Here is a 16,212-nt window from a genome sequence, read left to right on the forward strand (position 1 = left end):
TATATCCCATGTTCCCAAAAGTACCAGTAAGAGGAAAGTGCTCCTTCACACAGGGTGTGTCTGCCACTTCCCATTCAGGGGTTCAAACTGGGAATGCTGGATATTTTCAGTCCCACATTTTATAAGGGAAGGAATCCCCACAAGCATGTGCAGGAAAAGTATCTGTAGAAGACTTATAAATCTACAAAATAAAAATAAAAATTATGAGTCCATAGCACATGAAGATCAGCGAATCTCAAAAGAGTCATCTACTTGGGGACCAACACAGTGAATGTAGGGAGAATTGATATTCGGGTGACCAGGAAAGCAACCAATGGGCTGGGAAACCTCTGAGTCAAAGATCCCCCTCATCATGAATTTACAAAGTGGACCGAACTTAAGCAATAAATTATTTCACAGTACCAGTCGTCTCCACACCTCTGCCAAACTGTAATATGGAGATAATACTTGCCTGTCCCCATAGAGTTTTTATAAAGCTTTTCATTTTTAGAAAAGGGATACTGGACTAGTCAGATCCACCAGTACTACTGAATAAAGTTGCTGTAATTCAAAGTGGTTTTCAAACCCAATGGAAACAACTAAAAATTTGTTTATTTGTCTGTTTGTTTATTTCAAATCTTGCTCGCTCATTCCTTTGGAACTGACAGCTGGGGTGTTTATTTCCACATTTTGTATCCAATCTTTGCATAAGCTTCCATCTAACAAAAAGGTGTCTTTTAAAAGTTGCAGAATCATACTGGTATTCAAATGTATACTGCCTCCAAGCAGTTGCCAAATGTTTTAAATGGCCAGTACCCTGGAGTTATGATTTGTGGTGTTCTGAGCTTTCAAAGCAAGCTGCATTCCAACAGCCTCAGAACTCCAAGGAGCAGTTGCTACCGTGCTCAGACCAGCTTCTCTCTGTCTTCTCTTAGGTCAGACACACGAGGAGAAAGCCCTGGAAAAAGCCCTTGCATACCAGAGACTAGCTGAAGAACTGATTTCGTGTAGGTACATATATGCAGCACTCCTCAGTTCCCCACCAACATAGCAGTGTTTTCTCAGACAATAACAAATTGACTTTTATTTCCTTTTGTCCTGTCTGAGAGCCACTTGGTAGGCTTTTCACATTGTGTGTGTGAGAGAGAGAAGGGGGGGGGGGCAGGACTAAAGCCAGAAAGGATTATTTCCTGAACAGTAGCTGTATTAGTCTGTTGCACCAAACTTTCTTTAGAGGGTAGATGTGTAACTTTGGTTGGATCATGCCTGACATTTTAACAATGGAGAGGGTAAGGAGGGGAGCAGAGGAGGAGTGGACAAGAGCCCAATTCTCTGCATGGAGGGGGTTCAATAGAACAAAAGGGGTTATGCAGTTGTGCCATTTCTTCACCCCTGGGGAAATCTGATTCCTGGCGCTTATGATTGCAGGTACAGCAGACTTTTCCATTCCAACGTCTCAAGGTGGAAAATGCAGAATTTGCCCTAGAATGATGGCATTGTTTTAGCTGCACATCACTATTTGCTCAAACTTTAGGAGATTTATTTATTTATTTATTTATTTATTTCTATACCGCTTTATATTTTTAATAAAAATCTCAAAGCGGTTTACAGCATATTAAATCAATAAATCAAGAAAACATTAGCCGGGTGATGTTCCACTTAGGCCAGGTGGAAAGGGCCTTGCAGGGAGCGGCCTCCATGCCTCACACCCGGGCGATATTCCTCCAGCCTCATGAGGAGCCTCTTCAGTGGGGCTGGTGAGTGTGGGCCTCGCCCTATAGGCCAGGTGGATGTCCATATGATACTGTGCCTAAGTATCTAACGGTTATCTTTTGTCTGTGTTTTTCTCCAGCATGCCTTCTATCGCCAGTCTTCCCAGTACCAAAGCTAAAGTTCCAGCCCAGGCACATCATGGCTCCTTTCCAGTACGGCTGTTGTGCAGAGTATCCTGTTTGCAACTGGGTGCCTTTGTCCTGGCTCTTATTGGCTGTGTTATGAACATCTGCTCCACATCTGCCAATCTTGAATGGAGAGTGTGGCAGGCTGAGAATATCATGGACAGCAACAAACCTGGCATTGTGGGCACTCGGATCTGGGGCGCCAGTTCCGTGTGCAGAATTACAATGAAAAAGATCAACATCATATGCATACCATTAAACGATGAGGAGTCCCTACGCTCTGAAATCATCCTTCCCAGGACTTGATGCCATTGGCCTCAATTGCCAATGCGGTGACCGTTTTTTGTATGGCCTTTGCGCTTTATAAAATCTTTAAGCCGGGAAAACACGATGATTTCATCGTCACCTTCTTTTCCATCGGAGCAATTGTGGACTTGGCAGCAGGTACATTGGTACTTATTTCCATTTTGTGGAATCTGCATTCTATACTGTATTAACAAACGAAGGAATTAAGCTTCCTGAGGTTTTGGGAGTGCCTCCCATTGAAACAGAACAGCGTGCTGGAATTTCTATCTATACTTGGTTTAATGCAGCAGCTTCACAGATCTTAAGTGGTTCTGGGTGAAAAATATTTTTGGAAAATGAGTGAAATAATCACTTCCAAGCAAAAATTTGTAGACGACCCAGAAAGTGTTACAGGCACTGAAAGCCCAACGTTTTCAGTGTGGGCATTACTGTATTACTCTTCTGTGACACTTGAGTGTGAAGAAAAACACACTATTTGGTGGAGATATCAAAGGAATATTAAAACGTCAAAGTTAGAGACAGAATTGTTAGAACCCAATGCTAAGATATTATCAAGAATGTATAATTTGCTGTTGAAATGGAACACTAAGGAAGAAACGGTAAAATCTGCTATGATAAAATGGGCACAAGATATAGGATATAACATTATGTTTGCTGACTGGGAGAAGTTGTGGACCACCGGGATTAAATTAAGAGAGAACATTATGAAAATGATGTATAGGTGGTACATGACCCCAGTCAAGCTAGCAAAAATATATCATTTGCCCGATAACAAATGTTGGAAATGTAAAGAAACAGAAGGTACATTCTTTCACCTTTGGTGGACGTGCCCAAGGATCAAGGCTTTCTGGGAGATGATATATAATGAACTAAAAAAGGTACTTAAGTACACTTTCCCTAAGAAACCAGAGGCCTTTCTCCTGGGCATAGTCGGCCAATTGGTGTTAAAGAAGGATAGGAATTTTTTTATGTACGCAACAGAGCAGCAAGAATACTCATCGCAAAGCATTGGAAGACACAAGATCTACCCACTCTGGAAGAATCGCAGATGCAAGTAATAGAATATATGGAGATGGCGGAAATGACTGGCAGAATCCGAGACCAGGGAGAAGAGTTGGTGGAAGAAGATTGGAAGAAATTTAAAATTTATTTACAGAAATATTGTAAAATTTTTGAATGTTAATGGCATTGAAATGAACTGAAGGGGTTCTAGCAACGAGGTGAAAAATAAGATGGGATGGATAATTAGACTAATAAATTGGGTATGAATTTGCTGAATTAATTTTTAACAGGGATACAAAAAAGGGAGATGTGAGGAAGTCAAGAAAATAAGTGAATCAAAGATGAGAAGTAAAAAGAGGGATTTTTGTGTGTGTTTTTTCTTCTTTTTTCTTAAAATGTGTTTTTTCTTTTTTTTGAAATTATTTTTCTTTTTTCTTATGTATTTTATAATTTTGTATTTTTGTGTATTTGTTTTTCTTTCTCATGTTTGTTGTCTTTTCTAAAACTTAATAAAAATCTTTATTAAAAAAAACAAAAAAGCAAAGGAATATTAAAACGGAAACCATGCCAGAGTGTGGCTAAGGAATGGCTCCAGCCCTGTGACTGGCTTCTTTTAAATCTTAGCAAGGAAGGTTGTGTATATTTATTATCAAATTTATTCGTTTTTATCTTTCCTTATGCATATTATGTTTAATTTTTTTGTTTTTAACTGAATGTTCCTGGGATGATTACAACATAGGGTGAAATATAAATTGGGGCAGAATGAAAAGAATCAAATTGTTATATCTAGATGTTGATTTTGATTTCTTTTAGCAATAAAAAGAATATTATCTCATTGCTCACTTATGCTGGAGTGCTTATTTTGCTGCAGACTCTACTGTCTATTGTGCTTTTCAAGTTTTCTGCATTTCAGAAACACTGCAATTCGCAAAAGGTTCTGGGACATGCTTGGGATGTGTGTGTGTGCAGTCCATTTTACAGAGAATACTGGCCAAGCCTCTGAGTGCCTGTGTGCTGCTCCCAGCCCTCGCCAGCAAGAACAATGATCAGGGACACTCCAGCTTTAGGTAGAATAAAAAATTAAAAATGATGGAACACAAAACAAAATAGCGCCACACACCTAAGAAGTGAGACGTAACTAAATATGATGAAATATCTGTGTACAAAAAAGAACCATGTCTTTTACCAAATCATATCTCTCATTTCAGCTCTAAGCTGCAGGTAGAAACAAGTTGAGAGAAGAATCAAATACAAAATAATTAAGAAGTGACTAAATCTGAGGCCCACTTAATTATACATACTTTAATTTTGAACAGATCCATGATTTTCTTCGAGTCCTGTAAACTTTTCAGTTTTTAGGCTTCCAGAAGGTTGGGTTTTCTGCCACATTTCACGAGATCTTATTTTATTTTATTGCTGCCATAAATACAGTTCTGCCCCTTACAGCTTTCCCATAGTGATTTGAAGCCGGGAATGACTTTGACAGAAGACCACAGGTATTTAGGAACAAATTTCCCTGTACAACACAGTAAAATTGTTATCTATACAGACTGTGCTCTGTGTCTATAATCCATACTGTAAAAGGAAAAATACATTACACATTTGTAAAAGTCAACAGTTTCATAACGAAACCTTGGACGTAGCACATCACATGGAGGTGGATGGGGAAGGCAACTTACATTTAATCAAATGTGCTTTACATTTAAGATGGAGAAGATTAAAATACATTCACCTGTCTCTAGGAAAGGCACACATATTTCCTGCAGAGTTTGTGTCAGTGCTGCCTTGGAATCGTCTCCTTGATTATAAAGCTATCAATGCTGCCTGCTGTTAATGTTCCTGAGAGATGGGTTAGGCTGCTAACAGCTTTGCTTGCATGGAACAATTTTGTCTTCTTAGAATTGGCTCAGGCTGCAAGAATGCTCCACCAAATGGTTGCAGTCTGAGTGACAAACAGTATATTACAGAGCAAGATCCACCCGGTAACATAGACAAGTGACCACCACACATCCTAGAACATCAGTACAGGAGAAGCAAAAGACTGCCTGCAGCTCACTCTCTGAGCACATGAATGCTTGCAAAATCCCACTATGGACTTTGGATTCCCTCCCCCCTTATAGACCAACACGGGATTATTAGTTGATGTTGTTTTTTATGAGAATTGCAAATTGAGCCCTTCAAGAACAGGATAATGAAACTGGAGAGAAATGAATTCCTGCCACGGGCATCTGGTTGAGGGTTACATTTCCTCCAACCACTAGGTGATGCTATACAATTTAACTTCTATTGACTTTTTTCTTTTACCTCGTATACCACCTAAAATATAATCTCCAGCTTTGCTATTAAGAAGACCAGTTGAGGCTAGTCCAGGAGGGCAAGTAGGGTACTGCTCCACCAGAGCTCGCCAAATCTTGTGGCTGGGGGAGAACCCTGGTAGAAACCTCTCACTTCCACTTGGCTGGTATGTTGCCTATGGAGAAAGTTAAGAGCCATGTATGTCTCTGGCCCCATGCAGCAGAGCAGAGGAGCCAATTCCTAGGGCTTAAGTCCCTTCATTCCCAATAAAATATTCAGGGGGCAAGCCCCCCCAAATTGATAGGCATTGCCATTCAAATGGGGTGTGTATGTGTGCCACATCTTGTGATTGATTATCTGGGCCCCTCCTAAAGGCTTTCTGGGAAATGATAAATAATGAGTTAAAGAAAATGTCTAAAAACACTTTTGTTAAAAAACCAAAAGCCTTTTTACTGGGTATAGTAGGCGAAGAGATACCAAAAAAAGATAAAAGATTGTGCATGTATGCAACAACAGCAGCAAGAACCCTTTTAGCTCAAAAATGGAAACAGCAAGAAGTACCAACGAAAGAAGAGTGGCAGATGAAACTGATGGACTTTGCGGAACTGGCGAAGCTGACGGGAAAAATCTGAGAACAGCATGATCAAGTTTTCCAAAAAGACTGGAGTAAATTTGTACAATATTTGAAAGATCATTGCAAACCATCAACAACACTAGTAGGGGTATCTGAAGACTTGTAATGAGAATTTTTTGACCTTTCTACATTTATTTAAATGTTGAGGTATTTTGTGATGAGTCTTATTAGAATTAGAAAATATATAAAATACTGTGATATAAAGGTTAATTTTGAAAGCCAAGAAGTGGGAGGGAAAGAAGTCGATAGGCTCTAAAGAGCCAAAGAGGTAAAGCGGATAATAATGATGTGATTATATATGTTTAAATGGAAAATTATTTAAAAAAAAAAAAAAAAGATTATCTGGGCCCCTCCAATATTTTATTCAAGTTGCACCATAGTCATCCAGCCCCTGAAAGGTTCATGAGGGAATGCCACCCTCAGACTGAAAAACACTTATTGTCCCTTATCACAGGTGTGCCTCCAAACATATAATGTGTGAAGAGGTCCTTAAAACAGCGGCTATGATAGTGCAGTGACACGCAGCCTGAGACTCTGTCAGGGTTTTCCTTTCGGCTTACTCCCAGGGAAATGTGCATAGGACTGCAGCTTTAGAGAAGTCAATGCTGAGCATATATTCCTCTAGTGTTAAAAAGACAATTCCCAGATTAGTTTATAAAGTGGGCTGCACATTAATACTAATCTCAGGGCACATCATGCTGCTTCAACTAATAGGGCTCTTGGGGACTAAAGGGCTATTTATGGGTGTTTTCTTTCAAAAAAGAAACATTTAAAGGACCTTCTAAAAATAAGCATGCTTTTAGCTAATACCCCCTTCCCCAGCACACCAGGGAGTGCTAATGATGGCATATGCTGCTCGCTATAATTGCATAGCATTAAGACACAAGATCTGTTGCGTGGCAGTTAGTTGGGAATCCAAAATGCACCCCATTATTGATAATCACCATCTTAACTCTGGTGCCTTTGTGCCTCACAATGGTAAAAGAATAGCAAGCAATCCAGTAGATTTGCAGACCGCCAGAGTTCTTTTGTGGCTAAGCCAGAACGTTATCTTTCTGACACGTTCCTGCCAAAACTAGAGGGGGCAAAGCCAGGAACGGAATGAAGCTCAAGCAGCGTAGTGCAGATGCAGGCATGAGGAATGAAAATGCACGTGGGCTGTGCTGCCACATGGAACTTGGCCCTTAATAAGAGGGTGATGGAGGTGGCTGCCACAACATTGTAAGGTACACTTAGCAAATACACAGGAGTATACTGCATGTTTGCAGCCGTTTGTGGTCCCATTTGATCTGTGTAGTCCAAATGATGTTAGCCTTCAAACAACACCAGTCTCAATGCTTCCCCCCTGTAAATTCAGGGAAATGCAGCTCCAAACATCTCCACTTGGGGCTGTAGACGATTTGTTCCAGTGTTTGGGGGTGGGCGGTGGATCAATTGTCATTTTCTGTTACTCCGCTTTCCATGTCCACTACTTCCTCAATGCTTTAATTTCCTTCCTGGCCCTCCACATAACTATAAACAATGTACAGTGGACGCTCGGGTTGCAAACATGATCCATGCGGGATGCATGTTTGCAACCTGCGTCTGTGCGTCTGCGCAGGTTGCAATTTGGCGCGTCCGCGCATGCACAAAGCACAATTTAGTGCTTCTGCGCATGCGCAACTGCCAAAGCCTAGAAGTAACCTATTCCTGTTCCGGTACTTCTAGGTTTTGGCAGTCCGCAACCCCCAAAAAAACATGACCTGAAGCGGATGCAACATGAGGTATGACTGTATACACACCAGACACTGCATAGCAATCCAAAAAGTATATGATTCTTATTTCTTTCCCAACCATGCTAGTAACTATTTCTGGTGTATTCCTAAACTAAAAGGTAAAAGGTAAAGGTAAAGGACCCCTGGACGGTTAAGCCCAGTCAAAGGTGACTATGGGGTTGCGGCACGCTGTGGTCTAAACAGGGGCATCTTACCCATAGAGGCTAGTGGCGTGGGGCGCCAAGTTCTGGAAGGTGCCAGGGAAGAGGTGGAGGCTGGACGTGGCATCTCTCGGCATCAGCTCGGCGCCCTTGCCCATCTCCGCCATGCCATGCCAAAGGAGTTCCACGCCCGGAGCCTCCGTCTGCCATAGCCACTGCAGCACGAAGCAGCCAGCTGAGCCGGGAGCTGACACGTCCAGCCTCTACCTCTTCCCTGCCAGAGGAGCCACCCTCCAGCCGCTGCCCTCCTCCTCCAGCCCTGCCAGCAGCGCCGTCCTCCCTAAAAAACTCTGGGAAACGGGGTGGGGCCACCGGAGGGAGCTTTGCACCGCGGTGCCGGATATGCTTAAGACAGCCCTGGGTCTAAACCACTGAGCCTCTTGGGCTTGCTGATCGGAAGGTTGGCGGCTCGAATCCCCGTGACAGGGTGAGCTCCTGTTGCTCTGTCCCAGCTCCTGCCAGCCTAGCAGTTTGAATTCCTAAATTAACCACACACACACACACACACACACACACACAGGAACCAGGGGGGAATAAAGATCTACACTGGGATCTGCTACTGTTGCTGTGAATCCTGCTGTGTGAGACAGTCGCTCCACCTTGTCTCATGGGCGGGCCGGCCCTGTGTGGATGTCTATGATGCAATTAATATTGCCTTTCCCATGAAAGTAGCTAATGCAGCAGAAGACAGAATCAGGATTCAAGATGACCTTAAACGATTGGAGAATTAACAAAATGAATTTCAATAAGGATAAATGTCAGGTTCTACACTTAGGCAGAAATGCACAAATATAAGGTCGGGGCACCTGGCTTGCCAATAGTACTAAACTAATCATGATCCTTTGGCTGAGATGTTTTCAGCAATGGCTTTGGGCTCAGAGCTCCCTCAGAGCACAGCAAACAGGAGATTATCAAAGAGGAGATCATCACTCAGAGGATTATGCCGCCCCCCCTCTAGAATGGTGGCTTGAGAGGGAGGGAAGTTAAGGAGATGAAGGAGGTTTTAAAGGGAATTTCTGTCACAGGGAAATGTATATCTCTGATCTGAATAAGCCACTTAATACAGATGGTGTGGTTGGGAAGTTCAGAGGCAGATTTAATCGTAAATCTCTCTGGATTAACCCTAATGGTCTGATGTGTGTAGTGAGCATACAAAGAGGAGGAGGGAGAAAACACTCTTTTCTGTTGAGATTCCTGCATTGCAGGGAGTTGGAATAGATGATCCTTGGGATCCCTTCTAACTCTACAATTCTATGAATCTACCACCTCTCTTTGAAATAAAAGAGAGCACACGAACAATTCTTAATGGCTGCCTTGCAGGGGCCACAACTGAGTTACCCACGAAATTCCATTCCAAGTCTCCCCCACCCCGGTCATCCAGTACTGGCCTCAATCCATTCAGATATGCTGCTGCTCAAAGCAGCAACTAGCTTCTCATTCAAGGAGTCCTATTCTGAATTGCACTAGTAAAAGGTAAAGGTACCCCTGCCCGTACGGGCCAGTCTTGACAGACTCTGGGGTTGTGCGCCCATCTCACTTAAGAGGCCAGGGGCCAGCGCTGTCCGGAGACACTTCCGGGTCACGTGGCCAGCGTGACATCGCTGCTCTGGCGAGCCAGAGCCGCACACGGAAACGCCGTTTACCTTCCCGCTGGTAAGCGGTCCCTATTTATCTACTTGCACCCGGAGGTGCTTTCGAACTGCTAGGTTGGCAGGCGCTGGGACCGAGCAGCGGGAGCGCACCCCGCCGCAGGGATTCGAACCGCCGACCTTTCGATCGGCAAGCCCTAGGCGCTGAGGCTTTAACCCACAGCGCCACCTAGCAACACTCTATTTTACCATAGCCCCACTCTGCTCACCTGGGCAAAGGTTAGGCTGACACCACCAGTGTCTGCAGTTACCAACAACTCCTGGCATCAAAAGTTCTGGCACCTGAAAATGGCCTGGGACTTGAACTCTTTGAATCACTCCAGAGGCAGAATACTTAAAAATAAATAAATATAATTTTTAACAACGGGTTCAACCAAAAATAAACTCCATCCAAGTTGCTTTTTTCTGCTTGGATGTCAAACTTGTCAAAGTCTTCCTTTTACATCTAATTGAGGTATAGTGTTAATAATGTTGCACATCTCCCTAGTCTCCAAGCAGGTCAAGATAGCATGATGCACAGGGTTGAGTTTCCTTGAAATGAGGTACAGCAGAGACTGTGGTGTCTTTATGATGTATGGTTTATTTACACATATATACAACCTGACCCTATGATGGAGGTGCTCACAGCATCAACACCCCAAGAGGTCTTGCTTCTCCTATAGTCATAGCCTTGGATTCCAGCAGAAATCAAGCATGACTCTCGCCCTCTGGCTTCTGCCTGCTTCTTGCCCAGTTCTCTCTCATACATTGCTCCGGCTGTTGTCCTTCTCTCTATCAGCCAGGTGAGGGAGGGTCCACCTCTTTGCTCTCTGCCACAGAGCCACTTGCTTTCTTATACTAGCAACCATGCTTAGTTAGGCCCATTAACACATCAAGAAGCTAAGTGGCTAGTTCAACAATGGGATCCTCCGTTAGATTTTAAGCCTTGCTGAATCCAGGACCCCAGCAATTAGAAGGGACCTGAGAATCATGCAGGCTACACCCCACCCCCGCAACTCACTACAATATGTACTAGCTAAGGTGTTTAGAAACCATATGAAAAGAAGTGGGTGCAGTTTCTTAAATGCCAGAGCGAAACACAGGTAAACAAACTTGGACTCAATGAAATGGGAATTGCAGAGAAAAGAGATTTAGCATTATTAAGAACTTACATTCTAACAGGAGCAGCTCAAAAAGCATCCTAGTATATATTTATCATTTGATAATAATAAACAAATGGATATAATGGGTGTATCACAGCCTAGAAGAGGAGGAAGAGGTCTGAGCTCTTGGGACCAGGGCTAGCTGAGGCAGCTTCATTAGCCATAGCTAATGGGTTAACAATTCATGCATCAGTCTTCCTTGCTTGGCTTCTTCCTGCTGGGAAACAAACCACGATCCCTGGCTGTGTTACATCTGAACCAGAGGTTGCTGTTTGCTTCACTGAAACAAACCACAACCTCGGTTCAGATATAATGCAAAACCTTCTTCCTGGGGAGAAGCAAAGCTGGTTCATTCACAGTAAATCAGTGGTGTCCAAACATTTTTCAAAGAGGGCCAGATTTGATGAAGTGAAGGGCCATGAGGGCCGACCAAAGGGCCAACCAGTTGTTGACCTTTTTTAAGGGTTGAAGTTGTTGAGGTTTTTTTAGGATTTTATCCCAGGAAACAAACTGGCACAGGGGCCGGATTAAACTGACCGGTGGGCCGGATTAGGCCCCCAAAACAGACTTTGGACACGCCTGCAGTAAACCATTAATTACAGTTTACTGTGATGTGTGAACTAGGCCAACTCAAGAAAATCCAACTCTGTACTCTTCCCCGGTTATTTATCTGAGCTACCATCTAAGCTAGTGATGTATGGAAGTGAGAGCTGGACCATAAAGAAGGCTGATCACCGAAGAATTGATGCTTTTGAATTATGGAGCTGGAGGAGACTCTTGAGAGTCCCATGAACTGCAAGAAGAACAAACCTATCCATTCTTAAAGAAAGCCCTGGGTGCTCACTGGAAGGACAGATCGTGTAGCTGAGGCTCCAATACTTTGGCCACCTCATGAGAAGAAAAGACTCCCTGGAAAAGACCCTGATGTTGGGAAAGATGGAGGGCACAAGGAGAAGGGGACGACAGAGGACGAGATGGTTGGACAGGGTTCTCAAAGCTACCAGCATGAGTTTGACCAAACTGCGGGAGGCAGTGGAAGACAGGAGTGCCTGGCGTGCTCTGGTCCATGGGGTCACGAAGAGTCGGACACAACTAAATGACTAAACAACAACAACAACCATCTAAGCATCTCTCCACAACTTTGACAGCCTGGCTGAAGAAGAGGAAGCAAGTCCCAGAACTTCTCCTCAGCAAACATGAACAGAAGCTGATGCTGATAGTGGAATCAGAGCCAGGATTGATGCATCAATTCTGTTCTTTCTTAACTGCAACCAGACACTGTTTATTGACATCATATGCACCGGACTGTTTGGGCTTAGTAAGGTTTTGGGCTATGTTGCTTCTGCTCTGTTCAGTATGAACACCACCAATCTTGCCACTAGCAAGCAAATTTATAAGATGAAATTTCTCCCGTAATGTGCAATTGAATTTCTTTCTTTTTTAATGATTTTTTTTATTTTGCCAAAGTAATAAGAATAAATAAATAAGAATAAAAATGTGCACCCCACCCCAGAGACCATTCCATTGTAACTATCCAACCTCCCAAAACTTCAACACCTCTTGCAATGGTTTGACCTCTTTCCGTTTTAACAGTACAAATTCTACAAACACCCTCCATATCTCCTCAAAATCATTTTTCCTGCATATTCCCCATCTTACCTTAATAGCACGTGTTAATTTATCATTAATATCCCACACCTCTTTATACCATTCTTCCATTTTATATTCTGCTTGCTCCTTCCACTTCCTAGCTATAACAACTTGTGCAGCTGCCAATAAATTTGTGATCAAGTCCTTCATAGCCTGTGAACCTTCCACCCCATCGTAAACTGATAATAATGCTACTTCTGGACTTTCGGTCAGCTTTAACCCAGTGATTTCTGTTATCTCCTTAAACATCCTTTGGCAAAAAATTATACATTTTTACACCCCCAGCAGATGTGAACATAAGTCTGCAATTGAATTTCTAACCCACCTTTGTTGGCCGTTTGTAGATCCAGATATTCCTTGTAAATTATATGCTGATTACAAGGTAGCAAAGTTTTTACATACGAACGAGACACAGGTGTGGTGGGGGACCATTTGCACAACTCTTTTTCTGGATGCCTGCCCTCACATTATTACAGAGGCCACTCCCAACCCTCTCTTCCCAAGAGCTCCAAATGCAACACAGCAAATAACCATCCCTTATATTCTCTATGTGCTGGCATCTCAGATCTGTAGGATGTCCACTGGCACACTTGCTCTCTCAATAACACAGCACCCCTGCTTCACTATCTCCCTTTGCCTTACCTGTCTGGGTCAGCATGGGTGATAGAAATTCGTGGAGGGATTCGTAGTGGGAGAGTAGTTGGCCGCTGGACATTGTCGGGCTCTGGTGAGCGTGCTCTGTCTATGGACTTCCAGGGTGGGACTTGCAGGCTGGAGGAGAGGCGTCTCCGTCCCCGACGCAGGTCGGCACCCAGCATGTTGGAGGAAGTGTAGGAGCGGCTGCACCAGCTGGGGTCCAATGTGTCCTTGGGCTTCTGCAGTGGAGAAGAGGGAGAGGGGTGGGAATTGGGTTACTCCATTCAACAGGGTTTCAGAAACTTAAGAGCTATATAGTGCAGGCTCAGCTTGCCAGGTACAGATACAGTCAGTGCTTTTAGCCAATAAGTAAAGTCATCTCATGCAGCCCTAATTTTGACACAGGAACATTTATTTCGAGGAACAAATAGGGGCCCCCAAAAGGGCTAAGCTGAAGGCCCCACACACCATAAATCCACCACTGGGTCACCAGCCCTTTTGGAGAGACAGCCACCCCCACAACCTTATGCATACGACAGGAAGATGTTTATGTCCTGCTGGTCCTGATCTTGGAGATCACACAAAGCCACTTCCGCCTTAGGGAGGAGGTGGGGTTGGGGGCTTCACAGCCCCACCACGTGCTCAGGGGGTGGGAGGCCAGCCCCTGCACGATTGGGGGGGATTCCTGGCCGCGTCACCCCCTGGCCGGCCAATTGGCTTGCTCCGGGGGTGTAGCCTGCCGCTTTAAAGGCAGGATGCGGCCGGGGATCTCCCTCTTTGCCCCACTCACCAGCTACTCCATTTTTTCCACCCTCCTGCCCTTTAAGGTTTGCTTCCTCTGACCTTACTATGGACCTTGGTTGGTCGCCGTAGAGGGGCCTGGTAGGAATCTTTCCACTTGGCAAATTGGCTCCAGCCACTTGGTTTTTGCCTACCTCGTAGCAAATTGTCACAACTTTCTGGATATTGGCGGTTAGGCATTGAAATAGTTCTGTAGATGGAAAAAGGGAAGGCAGCGCCATCACTTGCCCTGCATTTTGAAGGGTAGTCCGTTAAAGGATTCTGGGGGGCGTGGCCCTGTCCAAAGCCCAGGGAGGTTACGGCCTAAGGCACGCCTCCTATCTGTGACCCTGGGGGAGCTCCTAGTTGATGTGCATCAGCAAGACTCCTCCTACCAGTGATTAACCCTTCCTGGACTTCAAGCAGATGGGCTGGAGTCAGATATAGTCGGGTTGGTCCAATGCCTAAGCCAATACCGCTCATCACCTGTAACCAATAAAGCTGTGGCCTTTTTTAGCCCATTAACCTTAATAATTGTGTCATGTGTCATTATTTCTACCTGGGGGGAGCGGGAACTTGCCACACAATATGGATGTTACGCACAAGCACGTGTACACATCAATGTTGCTGCTGTCTAATAACAACAGGGAGGATTCCTCAATAGCAGGAGAAACTATGCAAGATGGTCACAGCACACTTCTTCTCCTTTCACAGAATTTCCTTAGAAGGAACCTGCACACGTTTCCCTACAAGATCTCTTCTGGGAGGGTTAGATGCTCACTGTTTTATTAAAATGGTGGATCGGACTCTGGGTCACCAATAAAACCTGACAACCCCTGCTCTAAGATCATCTGGGTGAGCTTATTTGTTTACCATTAGCCAGAAAAGGGAATGGGGAGAGAAAGGGCTGACTCCTTGCCACAGCCTTGCTCAGCCCTTCCCTCACCTTTTTGCAAGTTTTCAATCATAGAATAACATCAGCAGACGCAACGGGCCTCTCTTCTCTTGAGCTAGGAAATCTTGTAAAAAAACTGAGAGGAGAATAAGTAGGCTTGTTCCCTGCTTTCCTTTCTCATTTTGCTCTTCCCCCTCCCTCCAGCTTAATGGAGAGCAGCTTGTCGGTTCTCTATTTTTTTCCCTACCACAGCATGAGACAGAGTAGACTCTGAGATTTAGAAGCAAGGTTCAGGAGATGTCTGCAAAGTTCTTTGCTTATGATTTAGTTCTATGGATGCATTGGCAATAGTCCTGATTGTTATAAAAATCAGGGATTTCCTTTGCCCCTCAACCCTGCTCAAGGTACTTGTGTTCCCTTAATGTTCACTCAGTGGTCTTGGTAAAATCGGGGATGGAAACCAGGTTAAGTAAAAGCAGTGCTGCTTTTTTCCCTAGAGGTGCTCAAGGGTCCGCAATACTGGCACCCTTTTTCCTAGAAGAAAAGTACTGAGTAAAAGCAGAATGGCTGGTAAGTCTGATCCTTTATTTGGTCTGCTGCAACACGGTTCACTTCCAGTGACAAGAGGAAGGGAGACTCCAAGCATCTTTTTAAAGTTCAGATTTTGCCCAACCCGTTACAAAAAAACAACAACACCCACCTACAAAACATAACAGAAACATAACAAAAAAGGAGGTACATTATTTGCAACCTGTCTATCGAGATATTTTGAATTAGAAGTCTCTGGGTGTCTCCTGCATTTTGATACCTATTTGCATTTCCTCTTGAAATTTTAACTAGTGCAAGCCTTATTTCATTTATTGCAGTCTTACTTAAACACCACCACCCCCCCTTTGCAGGCACAGATGACTACCCTTCCCTTTGTCGAGTCCCCGGCCAGCTGGTATTGCCCATTTGACAGTTCCTTAAGTATGTTCCTGGCTACCTATTGGCAGGTCAGGAACATGGTGGTGGGGCAAAGACAGGTGAAACACCTAAGCCTAAGCCACCCTGGTTCACTCTGTGTACAATATTGAGACTTCTGGTTTGAGTTCTATTCATAAATAAACTATTTCATTCATGATTCTTGTGTTCCCATTCATAAAATATGGAGATACTTATTACTTCTGGAAGACACACGTCTCTGAATATTAATGGATACTATCAGTTTAGGGCCATCTGCTATTGCACTCCTAGTGGCCAGTCTGCTTGATAGCTTCCCTTTTTGACAGCTAGGTAAATTAGAGGGTGTGCTGATTTAAAGAACTGCATTTAAAGTGTAGGTTTGCGAATTTGTGTATGGGTTTGTTTTCTGTTTTCTGTGTTTGTAGA

The 16,212-nt window shown here is 43.9% G+C and overlaps 1 protein-coding gene across 1 annotated transcript in view; it reads right to left on the minus strand.

The window, feature by feature from the left end:
- The window catches only part of PDE4A (phosphodiesterase 4A), a 357,141-nt gene that overhangs the window by 308,054 nt on the left and 32,875 nt on the right, over positions 1 to 16,212 (minus strand). Inside the window, exon 2 of the mRNA XM_079960036.1 lies at positions 13,173 to 13,405. Coding sequence (XP_079816162.1) covers positions 13,173 to 13,348 — 176 coding nt within the window. The 5' untranslated portion in view covers positions 13,349 to 13,405. The remainder of the gene's footprint in view (positions 1 to 13,172; positions 13,406 to 16,212) is intronic.

The sequence above is a fragment of the Podarcis cretensis genome (genome assembly GCF_951804945.1).
Source record: "Podarcis cretensis genome assembly, chromosome: 17".
In the NCBI taxonomy this organism is placed as follows: domain Eukaryota; kingdom Metazoa; phylum Chordata; class Lepidosauria; order Squamata; family Lacertidae; genus Podarcis; species Podarcis cretensis.